Source organism: Typopeltis vanoorti, chromosome 7 (genome assembly GCF_054136105.1).
Source record: "Typopeltis vanoorti isolate ZY-2024b chromosome 7, IOZ_Tvanoo_1.0, whole genome shotgun sequence".
NCBI lineage: Eukaryota > Metazoa > Arthropoda > Arachnida > Uropygi > Thelyphonidae > Typopeltis > Typopeltis vanoorti.
The window spans coordinates 42,092,505-42,109,539 of NC_143555.1; the positions used below are offsets into that span (position 1 = coordinate 42,092,505).

Genomic DNA, 17,035 nt, shown 5'->3' on the forward strand with positions numbered 1-17,035 from the left:
ACATCCATACATCACTATTGGAAATGCCATTGCTTTGAAAACTATTCTAAATTTTGTGGCCTCAATCATACTTCTATATTTCATAATTTTTGTCAAGTTTAACATAGCTTTTTTTTTTCCCCATGACTACACTACACTTTGATCGTTCTTTTGATTTCATCTTTGCATTTAGCATCATTTCTGATTCTGGACCTCGATAAATCATAACTTTCAACGATTTCTGTTTTATCTCTCTCTCTCTACACCATCTGTCCAAAAAGAAACCGATCTTTTGATAGAAAATAAAACACAGGCCAATTATAATTATTCAGATCATTTATTTCAATCAATATACTCTCCCTCAGCTTCAATACAGCGTTTGACACAGTCAATTAACTCGTTAAATGAGTTTTTTATATCAGTTTTTGGGATACTGTTGAAGGTTATGGTTACTGCCGCTTAAACGATTTCAGTGGTGTCGTATCGCTTTCCTTTCATTGTCAAATGAAGTCGGGGGAAGAGAAAGAAGTCACAGGGTGCTAAATAAGGTGAATACGGCGAGTGATCCAACACACAAACTTTGTTTTTGGTCAAAAACTGTCTCGCAATGTTCGAACAATGAGATAGTGCATTATCGTGCAAAAGTGACCAGCTGCCTGCATCACGATATTCATGCTGTACTTGACGAATTCTTGCTTTCAGTTGCTCCGAGATAAAACTCATCATTTTGCCAGGTGGAACGAATTCTTTGTGTGGATAATGCCCTTGGAATCGTAGAAACAAATCAACATTGTCTTTACTTTTGACTTCTCCAAGCTACTTTTTTCGGATGCTCCTCTTCTGGTGCTCTCCACTCAGCACTCTGGCACTTTGTTTAGAGCTCATACTCAAAATACCATGTGTCGTCACCAGTAACGATCATTTTAAGAAAGTTTAAGTCCTTACAAGGGTTTTAATTAGGTCCTTTCAGTGTTCAATTTGATGCATTTTTTGGTTGTTTGTCAACTTTTGGGGAACAAATTGCAAATTCAATTTACGAAGGCCCAAATTCTTGGTCAAAATGTTGTGCACAGTTGATTTTGGAATCCCCATTTCATCTTCAATCAATCTCATGGACGATTTCGGGTTTCCTTTGTTGAAATCACTCACTTTTTGGATGTTAACTTCGCTTAGTCCAGTTTTTGGACGGCCCAGCTTTTCGTCGTCCTCAAGCATCTCACAACCACTTTGAAATCACTTAAACCACTCATAAACTTGAGTACGGGATAAGCATTCATCACTGTATGCTTTTTGATGTGTTTCAGTAAAACTTTTACGAAGTTTAACACAAAAGTCAATCGCAGCTCTCTGTTCAAAACTCATTTTCCGAGTATTCGTCAAAACACACTGTTACTCTTGGCACTATAACTTGGCTTCTAATGAAACAAATGTCATAAACAGTTGACACAACACTAATGAAGGTTGCCGCTTTTGACAACAAAAAGATACAACAGGTAGCATCAGTAGTTTCTTCTATTTCCAAAAAGTTCAGTTTCTTTTTGGACAGAGGGTGTATTATAAATTAATTTAAATAGCCAGAAGCAATTGTGATTCTCACAATCACAAATCATAAACATTTGTGATTGTCACAATTGTCATAAACAGTGTCAACATTTGTTTATGACATTTGTTTCATTAGAAGCCGAATTATAGTGACAGTGTGTTTTGACAAATGGTCGGAAAACGAGTTTCAAACAGAGAGCTGCAATTGACTTTTGTGTTAAACTCGGTAAAGGTTTTACCGAAACGCATCAAATGCTTCAAAAAGCATACGGTGATGAATGCTTATCCCGTCTCAAGTTTACGAGTGGTTTAAACGATTTCAAAGTGGTCATGAGACGCTTGAGGACAACGAAAAGCCGGGCTTTCCAAAATCTGGACTGAGAGAAGTTAACATCCAAAAAGTGCATGATTTCATCAAAGAAAACCCGAAATCATCCATGAGATTAATTGAAGATGAATTGGGGATTACAAAATCAAACTGTGCACAACATTTTGACTGAGAGTTTGTGCCTTCGTAAATTGAATTCGCAATTTGTTCCCCACTAGTTGACCAACGACAAAAAAAAAAAAAAAAAAAAAAAATTGAACACTGCAAGGACCTCATTAAAACCGCTCGTAAGAACTTAAACGTCCTTGAAACGATCCTTACTGGTGATGAAACGTGTTTTGAGTATGAGCCTGAAACAAAGCTCTAGAGTGCTGAGTGGAGACCACCAGAAGAGGGACATCTGAAAAAAAAGTCGCTTGGAGAAGTCAAAAGTAAAGACAATGCTGATTTGTTTCTATGATTCCAAGGGCATTATCCACAAAGAATTCGTTCTGCCTTACCAAGCGGTCAATGGTGAGTTTTATCTTGAAGTTTTGAGGCGATCGATAGCAAGAATTCGTCATGTATGGCATGAATATTGCGATGCAGGCAGCTGGTCACTTTTGCACGATAATGCACCATCTCCTCATTTGAACATAGGGAGACAGTTTTTGAGCAAAAACAAGTTTGTGTGTTGGATCACTCACCATATTTACCTGATTTAGCACCTTGTGACTTCTTTCTCTTCCCCTGACTTCATTTGCCGATGAAAGGAAAGCGATTGAAAACGTACCCACGACCCTCAACAGTATCCGAAAAACCGATATAAAAAACTTATTTAACAAATTAATTGACCATGCCAAATGTTGTATCGAAGCTGATGGAGAGTATATCAATCGAAATAAATGATTTGAATAATTATGATTGGCCTGTGTTTTATTTTCTATCAAAAGTTTGGTTTCTTTTTGGACAGAGGGTGTATTTTTCTAGTTTTTAATTATGGATAGAACATAACGTAGAACATAATCTCCTTTCTCTCTTTTAATTACCCATGACTAGATCGTTTAAATTAGACGGCATTGAAACAATATTTTATGTATAAAAATATCTGCCTTGAATGCAAAACTCTATTAATCTCTTAGGACAAATTCCAAGTGGTCCTAGAAGAACAAAAGGTACAAAACAAATTCCTGTCTCCCAGCAGTATGGTTATAGTGGCTATGGGCAAGGACCACAGTTATTTGATGACACGAGTGAAGCTTATTCATCACCCCCACCACCACCACCACCATATATCCAACGAGCTGGATCTGTACAAGGTACATTTTAATTTATTTTCCCAACCAGTTCTTCCTAAAGAAATTTTAAACAGCTTCACTGTTCTGAAATTTATTTTTGAAATATTACTTTAAATGTTTTTCTTGTGTTAAATTATACTTTTACTCATTAATGATCATGAGCCTGTTTATCGGTGATTTTAATAAAGGAGTTGGAAATTTATTTTCTTGAATATTCTTCAGTGCACCCCCTATGCATATTAATGTGAATATGTGGGAACTTTATATATCTTTCATTGTACATTCTAATGGCATTTATGACAATTTGATAGTTTTACAATTATTTCAACTGATCATATTTTCAATTGGTCATTGTCTATAATTTTTAAACTTTCAACTGAATGAGAGATTCTTTTTTTTCTCTTTTATAAGTTTAAAAAGTCATACAAAGTTTTAGAGGGTATCTAAGAAAGAATTTTGGATTTTGTCTTTAACCACATCGCCATGGAGATTCAGAAAGGAGGTATGTGCAATATTATTATTATCAAGGCTTCCATGTCCTCCTTCTCATTCACACTGGATGGACTACTTCAACAGCCAAACTGTTCAACTTACTCATTGCTCTGAGAAGGAAAATGCTAATTTTTCAACCATATCTTAACCACACACAAACTTAACTTCCATGGATGCCCACCTGTGTTGTCCCCACCTTTATATAATGGAAAATTTCATCAGTTGTTGCAAGTTTTTTTTTTTCACTTGGTTAAACTATAAATTAATGATACCAAGAATATAATTTATTGGTATCTTTATATTCATCAGTTGATAACCTATAATACTCTTTCAGAAGTATATAGACCTTTATCATATCACTGCTCTTTCATGTTTACCGGTGTCTGCAGTTTACATGCTCTCAATCTGTTCTTGTAATCTACATTTCATAAGCCCAATCATCTTTGTAATGCTTCTTTGCAGCCTTTTCACAAATTCTTTATCCCTTTAGAACCCAGTAGACCCGATCTGTGCACAGTATTCAGATGCAGTCATATCAAGGTCTCGTGAAGAAGCAAAATCACTTCAATATCCTTATATATCAATATTTGTTTGAACATTGCAGTTATTCCTCTGAGTTGTATTTGCAGTTTTTTAAATGTGACATGACATTTGAACACCAGTTTTCTACCTTTCCTTTCTTATTCAATTTCCTTTACCTCTTCAGTTTCCTGAAGCATAATTCCATGTATATACACTGCTTGGAAAGAAGTCAAGGATATCATCATCATCATCATCATCATCAAATTCCTGCCATGTACCCTCAAGGGGTGTACAGGATATGACAGTACTACATGAAAAAATTACATCATTACTAACTTCCTATCTACAATTTTCCTCCAAATCAGTCTGTTACTTGTCAAGACTCCAACATTATCAGATCTTATATTTCTATCGTCTAAGGCACTTTGTACCGTATCAATCCACCTATATCTTGGTCTTTCTCTGGGTCGTTTTCCTGCCAACCTGGCAGAGAACACTTGTTTTGCTAATCTTTCCTCTCCCATTCTATTTAAGTGACCATACCATCTGAGATTAGCTCTGCTAACGCATTCCTGGATGCTGACAATGTCAAGTTCTTTCCTAATATCCTCATTTTTAATATGATGTTGCCATTGATGCCATCTGTTCACGCCTCTAATCTTTCTCAGAACTCTCATATCTGCGGTCTCTAGTCTTTGGTCAAGTGTTTTACTTCTGACCCAGCTCTCAGATCCATAAGTTAAAATTGGTTTGAACACAGTCTTGTATACAGCTAATTTAGTGTTCCGACTAATTTCTTTCTTATTCCATATGAATTTATTCAATTGACTTCCCACGATACCAGCTTTGCTGATTCTGTTGTCTATTTCTCTATTTAGTTTACCATCTTCAGTAAAAATTGTGCCTAAGTAGCTGATGTGTTTTACTTGTTCCACAGGTTCTCCATTCACAACACAGCTAACATTTTCAATGATTCTGCCTATTTTCATTGTCTTTGTCTTTTTATTGCTGACCTTCATGCCATATCTATTACAACAGCTATTCAATTTAGTCAGAGAATCTTGCAGACTTGTAGCGGATTTATTTAGAAGTATAACATCATCCGCATAAAGCAAAGAGCTGACATTAACATCTCCAATTTTGATATCAGGTTTAATACCACATTCCTTCATAATGTGATCCATATAGATAATGAATAACAGAGGGGATAATGTACATCCTTGTCTCACACCAGATTTAACATTAAACCATCTTCCTGTACTTCCTTCAATTCTAACTGCTGACTCACAACTCAAATAAAGACTAAGTATTGCTTGATATAATGCCCCATTGACACCATATAACTGCAGCGTATTGAATAGCTTCTCTCTTGGCACCTTGTCATATGCCTTTTCCAAATCGACAAAACTTAAATACAGATCTTTGTTATATTCCCATGCTTTCTCGACTATTTGTCGTAAAGTGAAGATCTGATCCTGACAGCCTCTATTTGGTCTGAATCCAGCTTGTTCTTCACCAAGCTTTTCTTTCACAATTCTTCTCAACCGTTTCTCAAGTATACTTGCATAGATCTTTCCAGGAACACTCAGTAGGGAAATACCTCTGTAATTCTCATATGCAGTTTTATTTCCCTTTTTATATATGGGTACTATGAGAGCTCTACTCCAATCATCGGGAATTCGTCCCTCTGTCCAGGCTTTCTGAACTATGCAGTGCAGCCACTGTAAGACTCTTATACCACCATACTTCAGCATTTCTGGTCGAATATCATCTACTCCTGCTGCCTTTCCACATTTCAAGCCTTTGATGGCTTTTTCTACTTCAAGTATGGATATGTATTCCTGACTGCATGCCTGGTCAGTGTTTTTTATCACTGTGCTGTCATCACTGCTTGTTTCATTTAGCAGTTTTTCAAAGTAATTACTCCATACTTCAAGGATATCTTTTTCTCCTGTTTTCATTTCACCTTTATCATCTCTAATTCCTTTTATAGCACTCTTTCCTCCATTCCTAAGCTTCTTCAACAACCTCCAGAATATTTTGCCACCTTCTTGATATTTATTTTCTATATTCTTGCCAAAGTCTTCCCATGACTTTTGTTTAGCTAGTTTTACACACTGTTTAGCTTTCTTACATTTGTCTCTGTATTCTGTAAGAGTAAAAGCTGACTTATTTGCCAGGAACTTTTGATATGCTTTCTTCTTTTCCTTCACTGCCTCTTTAACTTCCTGTGTCCACCAGGGAGTTCTGATTTTTTTATCCTTGCACACAACCTCACCACATGCCTCTCTGGCAGAATCAATCAATGTTTCCTTCAGAGTTTGCCACTGAATCTCCAAGGTTTGATTCCTGTTCTCAAACTCTTTCATTTTCTTTTCAATAATCTTTGTGTATTTTAGTCTACAGTTCACATCTGAGAGCTGCTCAACTTTTATTCGCTTTAAAACTTTCTTACATGTTATTCTTTTCAATATGAAATTCAATTTTATCCTGCTCAAGACTAAATAGTGATCACTTCCAATTTCAAATCCTCTGTACACTCTGGTGTCCTGCACCAGGGAGAAAACATCACTATCAACAATAACATAGTCAATGAGACTTTTCTTATTCCTTGCCTCTTCTCTCCATGTGAATTTGTGCACATTTTTATGTTGGAACATGGTGTTAGTAATAACCAGTCCATGTCCTGAGCAGAAATCCAACAGATATTTGCCATTATTATTAGCTTTGCTCTTTTCTCCAAATTTTCCCAAAATATTTTTGTATGTCTCACAATCATTTCCTACTCTACTATTTAGATCCCCAACAAGGACCAACTTTTCCTTTTTCATTGTGTCAGTTGCTTTTTCTAAAGCCTCAAAAAATTCCTTCACTTCTACCTTAGTAGAACGTTCTGTGGGACCATAGGCACAAATAAGTCTCATTGTCCAGTTCCCCATTCTCATATTTGCCCACATTACATTACTCTACTTGAGACTGACTGCCATTCAAGAAGATTAGCCTCGTATTTTGTGTTGAATACTATAGCTACTCCTTCTTTTCCATGATTGTCATTGCCTGAATATAACATTTTGTATTTATTGCTCAGAAAGATCTCACCAGTTTTGGTCTTTTTTGTTTCGGTCACCCCTATTATGTCGATCTGGTACTTATCTAATTCCTCAGCTAGCTCCATTTCTTTGCCATTCAGGCTTCTTACGTTGATAGTACCGATCTTTAACTCTGGTGATGTTGAGTTGGGGTTTGTTTTCAGATTTGTTCCAGTAGCTGACTTTTCGCTGTTCGCCCTGGTTCCCTGGCGAAAACAACGGGGACCTTGTTTAACCGGGCGACGCCCCAGCCAGCATGAAATTTTGTCATGTTGTACCATCATTTTTTATTTTGGTTTAACCAATAAGAATACAATTTGGTCAGCTAAATCCCAAATTGCCAGCCCATCCTCGTTCGTTCAGTATCAAAGTAGATACCCAACAGGGTGCACCACGAGAAGGTGAGGATTGGACATTAGGTCAGAAGCCCTGGTCGGTTCTCCGCATTCCTTTAAAGGCTATGTGGAGGTCTCCTCTCAGTTATACAGCTTTGACCCTTAAGCACCCCGTCAAGGATATCTCTGTAGACAAAGTGCATCATGCCATGTAGCAAGTCATGTATTTGTAGCCGGTATTAATTGGAGGAATATGGTGCTCCCAAGTCATTGCAACTGTGTCTCAGTAAAATGACTGTGAGGAGGAAACTGATGGAGTTTGAAAGAGGCATTGTGTTAGGATGCCAAATTGTTGACAAATTGGGCCATCCCAGGTCAACAATCATTGATACCATACTGAGGTGGAAGTGCAGGAGTGAGGGAAGTCAACTACAAGTGCCATTTGAGGTGGATGTCCCAACACACTCACTGAATGTGACCATAGAGTGTTACAAAGAATAATATGTAAAAATGACCATTCGTTGGCAGACACGTTGAATATGCCAATAATCTTAGGCCAAAACATATCCACAATGGCTGCAATCTCTAAGCCAATTTTTATTATTGAATCTGGTGTTTTTATATATTTACATACACAGTCTGCTTGGTCTAGTTAGCTGACTTTTTCTTTTCTGTTCACACACACTCAAAGTCTGAAACCAAAATATTTCCACACCGTCATCAGATCCATAACCATGTCCAATAACATCATTGTTATTGCATGCTGTAGCTGAACTTGCACACATTCTCACCGTTCCTCACATGGCGATCTAGTTTCCCCCGACTCTCTTTAGGTCTCAATTTCTTTATGCTCCTGATGCAAAATCCATTCAAGTGCTTGCTCTCTCTTATACGGATCTTTTCTACTATCAAACTCGTTCCACACATTCAAAAATTCACATCTATTTCTTGTATACAGGCTGTGCATTGAATCTTATGCTATCATAGCTCTTCTCCTTAACTTAGTTCCGTCGTATCTTGATAATAAGCTAACAATTTTTACTCTCTCACTTTTCTTTCTTTGTTTCAACAATCCTTTCATATCCTCTCTCCTACTATACCATCTCCTTTTCTGTTTCTCTATTATATTTGCTACAGTGGGCAGGTGAGGACTACTCACATCTTTGATTTTTGCTCCCTTGAGAAGGGCAGTGCAAATTTCATGATTATATCAGTATACCATATTATTTATTTTATTATATTTTTTGGTATGCAATAATGACTTTTTTGTTATTATTGATTGCAGTCCTATACATGATTCTGTCAAGCAAGATTGCTTATCCTGTATTCTCTTTTCCACTGATGATATGAGAATGGAAATAACATGCAATGTTTTCCTTTTTCAAAATTAATTAGGAGATATTCTCCTTGTTTTAGTTTCATTTAATGTAATTCAATATGAGCCTTATTCACAACATTGTGCATTTTTTCTCGATAAATATATTCTGCATAGCCCAAGAAGAAAAAAGTCTACTTCTAAGTCAGAACTTCATGGAGTTTGTGTTGATAACCTTTTTGATCCACCAGCCAGAAAAGAAGGTAACCAGAGCACTGTACAGTCAACCCTCCTATAATGCGATTCATTCGTACCGCGTTATATGGAAACCGTCTTATAAGAAACTCAGAATTAGTACGAATCAGATTGATTCATACCGCGTTATATGGGAACCACCCTTTAAACGATTTAAAATTTGGATTTTGTCCTGAAGAGATATAAACTTTCTTTTTAACTGTTTTCTTGTTTCTTTTGTGTCTGACATTATGCAAACCTGGGGTTAACAATTATTTTATTATTATTATATTACAACAAATAAAAAATATTACCTACAGTATTGTGTAATGTTGTTCAATTACGATAACACAAATTAAGCGAGCAAAAGGCACTTTATTGAACACTAATCGTGATATGTACGTCTGCACGGATTTACAGACAGTTTCCTACTAAGTTGCACTTAAAATTGATGACAAAGTGGGTGGTTGCAACAGCGAAAGTTCGGCAGCGCTATTGGATAAAAAAATTCATGCAAATACGCAACAGCCAATCATACGGTCTATTTTAAGCATTAAAACAGAGCACTGTGAACAATCTCGCATCGTTTCTTCACTTATAGGGGAATTCCCCGTTAATTTCAACTGTAAAAATTTAGCACATAGATAAATTCATGCTATAGAGAATCTTCTTAAACCAATTAAGTTGATGGAATGTTATTGAACGGAAACCGCGTTATAGGAGGGCTGTTGCAATTTTGGCTCCGCGTTATATGGAAACCGTGTTATAAGAGTACCGCATTATAGGAGGGTTGACTGTATATGATCACACTGAAATATAATGGTTCATCATCCTTATGGAAAGTAAGACCCTTTGAACTCAGCTGTTTAATAAAAACCTACAAACTCTCTAATATTTCCCAGTAAACTCTGTATTTTCTGTGATGAAGAGCACTCAAATGATGTAAGAAGTTATGCCATATCACATATTTATGTTGAGAATGTCATGAACATTTCTAATCACATGTGGATTTTCAGTCATCCAAATCGTGTAGTTGTATTGATTACTACAATAATCGTGTGAAAAATTCTCTCATTTACCGAAAATAATTTTGTTGAAGTACCTATTCTTTACATTGATTACTTCGAACATAAACATCACATAGTTTGCCTTTATGGGTTATCATGTGTAAAAAGATTTTTTTCACTTGATTCTACTATAAATTGGAAGATTTATAGTAGAATGAAGATGCCAAGACATTATATTTTTGGTTTAATCCTTATAGTGTGAGCAAACAAAGTTTGTGCGAGAAATATCTTCTCTACTGGGCTACTTGTATATAGAGGCTAATGATGTCACATCAATTGCCTTAGTATCCCATAATGCAGAAGCATGCTATGAATTATGGGAAGGGCCACTATCCAGACCAGTTTTCACCAGTGTGTTAAAATGCGGGGATATCTCTCTCTAATTCTTTCCAAAAATTTGTGCAGTCATTTAGATCACCCAATGATGAGTGACCCAAAGAATCATTTAACTCATTACTTAGCAGTGGTTCTACTCAGTACAAGCTCACAATGATCCTTTCCACATCCACAGTAAAACTGCATCAGTGGGAGCCAAAACCCACCATGGTTACGAACGAATAACATTTCTGGCTAGATGGGTGAAGCAAAATTGCTTTTCATATTTCCCTTTGTCTGTAATGAAAGAGCTTTGAATGGAGTATTTGTGAGCTATATGCTCGCCCATTGAGGGCAGTGAAATTAGCTGTGTTCAGCTGAACTTAAGATAGACTTTGGTCTTTTATATTTGTAACTTTCCGCTTCATTATATTCTGAAGCTTCCTTGATTAACGGATTTGGATGGTTGCTTGTCTTGGTAAAGAACTTCTCAGCTAGATCTAGGAGAAGGGAAGAGATATAAGGGATATTAACTTCTCTATCTGGGAGTTTCTAATAAACCAAGGGGCATCTGGAATCATCCTCGGGCACTTATTCTGTTATCTCTGAAGTTTCAGAATGTTTGTATTCATGGTGTGGCTCCATGCGGGGGGATGCGTAAGTGATGACCGGTCGAATTACCATCTTGTAAATTGTTAATTTTGTTTGTGTGTCCAGTTTACTTTGTCTGTTGATCATAGGGTAGAGCTGTGCTTTGGATGTCTTCGAGGTATTATAACTTATATGTTTGCTGAATAGGCGTTTACTATCAAGAATCACTCCAAGATATTTAACTTCAGTCTGCCATGGAATCTTTACTCCCAATAAATAAATTTCCTCCATGCTATGGATTTTTTTTCTAGTAAACAGTATGGCTGAGCTTTTCTGGGGGTTAACTTGAATCCTCCAGTCTGCCATTCACTTTTCTAAAATGTGTATGTTGGTTTTAAGTCTTCTAGTTGCCAGTTTTGGGCTCAGAGATCTTGCCATCAGTGCAGTATCATCTGCATATAATGCAGTGAATGTTGTTCTCGGGTTCAGAGGGATGTCCGCTACGTGGATTGAGAACAGGAGAGGGACCAGAAGAGATCCCTGAGGTACGCCTGCCAAGACCCTGCGTCTGGTTGAAACTGTTTCGCCGACCCTAACCTGCATATATCTGTCTTTCAGGTAAGAGTGGATTATTTTTATTAACTTGATTGGCAAGTTAAATTTTATCAGTTTGTAGAGAAGGCCTTGATGCCATACTTTGTCAAACGCCTTCTCTGCGTCGATGAAGATGGCAGCTGTATTGAGTTTCCAGTTATAGCCTTTAGTAATGATTTCTACCAGCCGGTGTACTTGTTGAGCTGTACTATGGGCCTTTTGGAAGCCAAACTGTTCGTTAGGCAAAATTCCTAACTTATCTGTTTCTGCTTGGAATCTTGAGAGGATCACTTTCTCTGTCACCTTTCTGAGGATGGACAACAGGCTTGTGGATCTGTAGCTTTTGGGAAGGTGAGGATTTTTTCAATGGCATGATGGTGGCTGTTCTCCATGTAGTAGGAAAATGCTGGAATCTAAAAATGGCATTTGTAATGTTGACGAGATGGACTATGGCCTTTCTTGGAAGTAGTTTTACTATTCTGTTAATTATGCAATCTAGTCCTGGAGCTTTTTTACTGTTTACATGGGTGATGATATTTATCATTTCTGCCAGATTTGTAGGAGTTGTTGGATCGTACTTCTTTCTTGTATTCGATCTGCCATCTTGTTCCATCTTGTTTTAACTTAGTTTTTAAACAAGTAATTAGTTGCTGGTTGATTACTAATTATAATATAGAGAAATTTATATTTTTAGACTGCGCCACTCTATCTAGATTAGTCTATTGGAATATAGTGGAACCAACCAATAACTAATTTTTTTATCATCATCATCATCATCATCATCATATTCCTGCCATGTACCCTCAAGGGGTGTACAGGATATGACAGTACTACATGAACAAATTACATCATTACTAACTTCCTATTTACAATTTTCCTCCAAATCAGTCTGTTACTTGTCAAGACTCCAACATTATCAGATCTTATATTTCTATCGTCTAAGGCACTTTGTACCGTATCAATCCACCTATATCTTGGTCTTCCTCTGGGTCGTTTTCCTGCCAACCTGGAAGAGAACACTTGTTTTGCTAATCTTTCCTCTCCCATTCTATTTAAGTGACCATACCATCTGAGATTAGCTCTGCTAACGCATTCCTGGATGCTGACAATGTCAAGATCTCTCCTAATATCCTCATTTTTAATATGATATTGCCATCGATGCCATCTGTTCACGCCTCTAATCTTTCTCAGGACTCTCATATCTGCGGTCTCTAGTCTTTGGTCAAGTGTTTTACTTCTGACCCAGTTCTCAGATCCATAAGTTAAAATTGGTTTGAACACAGTCTTGTATACAGCTAATTTAGTGTTCCGACTAATTTCTTTCTTATTCCATATGAATTTATTCAATTGACTTCCCACGATACCAGCTTTGCTGATTCTGTTATCTATTTCTATATTTAGTTTACCATCTTCAGTAAAAATTGTGCCTAAGTAGCTGAAATGTTTTACTTGTTCCACAGGTTCTCCATTCACAACACAGTTGACATTTTCAATGATTCTGCCTATTTTCATTGTCTTTGTCTTTTTATTGCTGACCTTCATACCATATCTATTACAACAGCTATTCAATTTAGTCAGAGAATCTTGCAGACTTGTAGCGGATTTATTTAGAAGTATAACATCATCCGCATAAAGCAAAGAGCTGACATTGACATCTCCAATTTTGATATCTGGTTTAATACCACATTCCTTCATAATGTGATCCATATAGATAATGAATAACAGAGGGGATAATGTACATCCTTGTCTCACACCAGATTTAACATTAAACCATCTTCCTGTACTTCCTTCAATTCTAACTGCTGACTCACAACTCAAATAAAGACTTAGTATTGCTTGATATAATGCCCCATTGACACCATATAACTGCAGCGTATTGAATAGCTTCTCTCTTGGCACCTTGTCATATGCCTTTTCCAAATCGACAAAACTTAAATACAGATCTTTGTTATATTCCCATGCTTTTTCGACTATTTGTCGTAAAGTGAAGATCTGATCCTGACAGCCTCTATTTGGCCTGAATCCAGCTTGTTCTTCACCAAGCTTTTCTTCCACAATTCTTCTCAACCGTTTCTCAAGTATACTTGCATAGATCTTGCCAGGAACACTCAGTAGGGAAATACCTCTGTAATTCTCACATTCAGTTTTATTTCCCTTTTTATATATGGGTACTATGAGAGCTCTACTCCAATCATCGGGAATTCGTCCCTCTGTCCAGGCTTTCTGAACTATGCAGTGCAGCCACTGTAAGACTCTTATACCACCATACTTCAGCATTTCTGGTCGAATATCATCTACTCCTGCTGCCTTTCCACATTTCAAGCCTTTGATGGCTTTTTCTACTTCAAGTATGGATATGTATTCCTGACTGCATGCCTGGTCAGTGTTTTTTATCACTGTGCTGTCATCACTACTTGTTTCATTTAGCAGTTTTTCAAAGTAATTACTCCATACTTCAAGGATATCTTTTTCTCCTGTTTTCATTTCACCTTTATCATCTCTAATTCCTTTTACAGCACTCTTTCCTCCATTCTTAAGCTTCTTCAACAACCTCCAGAACATTTTGCCACCTTCTTGATATTTATTTTCTATATTCTTGCCAAAGTCCTCCCATGACTTTTGTTTAGCTAGTTTTACACACTGTTTAGCTTTCTTACATTTGTCTCTGTATTCTGTAAGAGTAAAAGCTGACTTATTTGCCAGGAACTTTTGATATGCTTTCTTCTTTTCCTTCACTGCCTCTTTAACTTCCTGTGTCCACCAGGGAGTTCTGATTTTTTTATCCTTGCACACAACCTCACCACATGCCTCTCTGGCAGAATCAATCAATGTTTCCTTCAGAGTTTGCCACTGAATCTCCAAGGCTTGATTCCTGTTCTCAAACTCTTTCATTTTCTTTTCAATAATATTTCTGTATTTTAGTCTACAGTTCACATCTGAGAGCTGCTCAACTTTTATTCGCTTTAAAACTTTCTTACATGTTATTCTTTTCAATATGAAATTCAATTTTATCCTGCTCAAGACTAAATAGTGATCACTTCCAATTTCACATCCTCTGTACACTCTGGTGTCCTGCACCAGGGAGAAAACATCACTGTCAACAATAACATAGTCAATGAGACTTTTCTTATTCCTTGCCTCTTCTCTCCATGTGAATTTGTGCACCTTTTTATGTTGGAACATGGTGTTAGTAATAACCAGTCCATGTCCTGAGCAGAAATCCAACAGATATTTGCCATTATTATTAGCTTTGCTCTTTTCTCCAAATTTTCCCAAAATATTTTTGTATGTCTCACAATCATTTCCTACTCTACTATTTAGATCCCCAACAAGGACCAACTTTTCCTTTTTCATTGTGTCAGTTGCTTTTTCTAAAGCCTCAAAAAATTCCTCCACTTCTACCTTAGTAGAACCTTCTGTGGGACCATAGGCACAAATAAGTCTCATTGTCCAGTTCCCCATTCTCATATTTGCCCACATTACTCTACTTGAGACTGACTGCCATTCAAGAAGATTAGCCTCATATTTTGTGTTGAATACTATGGCTACTCCTTCTTTTCCTTGATTGTCATTGCCTGAATATAACATTTTGTATTTATTGCTCAGAAAGATCTCACCAGTTTTGGTCTTTTTTGTTTCAGTCACCCCTATTATGTCGATCTGGTACTTATCTAATTCCTCAGCTAGCTCCATTTCTTTGCCATTCAGGCTTCTTACATTGATAGTACCGATCTTTAACTCTGGTGATGTTGAGTTGGGGTTTGTTTTCAGATTTGTTCCAGTAGCTGACTTTTCGCTGTTCGCCCTGGTTCCCTGGCGAAAACAACGGGGGCCTTGTTTAACCGGGCGACGCCCCAGCCGGCATGAAATTTTGTCATGTTGTACCATCATTTTTTATTTTGGTTTAACCAATAAGAATACAATTTGGTCGGCTAAATCCCAAATTGCCAGCCCATCCTCGTTCGTTCAGTATCAAAGTAGATACCCAACAGGGTGCACCACGAGAAGGTGAGGATTGGACATTAGGTCAGAAGCCCTGGTCGGTTCTCCGCATTCCTTTAAATGCTATGTGGAGGTCTCCTCTCAGTTATACAGCTTTGACCCTTAAGCACCCCCTAATTTTTTTTATAGTAACTTTATTTCTTATACAGGCCGAGTTTATCTCTCTTAATTTTAAAGCTCCCGCTAGGCCGATAATTTTGTGAACGGTGCAATAAACAAGATTCAGGCAAACACAAATTTAAAATCAATAAAACGAAACATTTAATTCAGGGTCATATAATATACACTTAAGCTCAACTCTGACAAGAAAATAATATAAATATCTTAGCATACAGGTCACAACATCTTATAGATTCAATCTATGATCACTCTGCTGTCAAACTTACAGCTTTCACAACATTGAATTAACTTCTAATAGAGTTCAATATCACAAACTCTCTTAATAACAATTTTTACTATTATCACACAGTCGGTAAAGTCTCAATACATTAATGGTGGCAACAACTGCTTCACAAGTATTCACTTTCATACTTCTTACTCCGGCTGATTTCAGCAAAAAACGTTATAGTTAATGTGGGGAATAACAGGAGGAATCACACATATATTTCTGCACTGAAGTAACACATAAATGGACAGTTCTTACTGGGTAAATCCTTTGCTCATCAATTTCACTATGGGCACACTTAATAACTGTATTTATTTCGCACACTATGGCAGTACTAATTAGAATAAATCTTCTCAATGATAATTGAACTTTTAATGGTTGCACTTTACATGTATGGACGTATTTGGATAAAGGAAAATGCTCATTCCTTCCTTAACACTATTTGATTAATTCGGCACTCTGTTAAAGTTCCATGAAACTAATGGAACATGCAGTAATTCTTTAACTTCTAGAATTATTCTCAGTTGCCTAATACTTTCCGGTAATTTAGTAGCTTAATTACAGCACTAAGGTTCTAGTTACAGCAATCCTTTGCATTCCTTTTCTGCTACTCCGTATTTTCCTCGTCTGCCTGTGCTATACTAAAATGCTCTCCTATCCCTGAGTGGTCTGTCCTGATAAAGAAAAGAGCCACGGTTTTCTCTGCTCTTAGCTTATATACCTCCCTTCTATTTTCCCGCCAAAACGTTTCTCGTGCTCTTGTTTATGTCAAATTCCTTCTCTCAGTTCAATACAATATCTTGCCATTCACGCATGTGCCAGCTATTTCTCGCCCGTCTCCATAGTAACAAACAAAATAAAATAAAAACAGAATTATTGCATAACATTATATCTTTACATACTGGTAATAAATAAAAACTAAAATATTATAATTCACATAAAGTATATTAAGCTTATATATACTGTTT

The 17,035-nt window shown here is 36.8% G+C and overlaps 1 protein-coding gene across 2 annotated transcripts in view; it reads left to right on the plus strand.

Annotated features, from left to right (window-relative positions):
- Positions 1 to 17,035, plus strand: part of Yif1 (Yip1d-interacting factor 1) — a 167,968-nt gene that overhangs the window by 18,925 nt on the left and 132,008 nt on the right. For both annotated transcript variants that reach the window (XM_090395821.1, XM_090395820.1), the window contains one exon: positions 2,971 to 3,147. In XM_090395821.1, the coding sequence (XP_090251947.1) occupies positions 2,971 to 3,147 (177 nt within the window). The remainder of the gene's footprint in view (positions 1 to 2,970; positions 3,148 to 17,035) is intronic.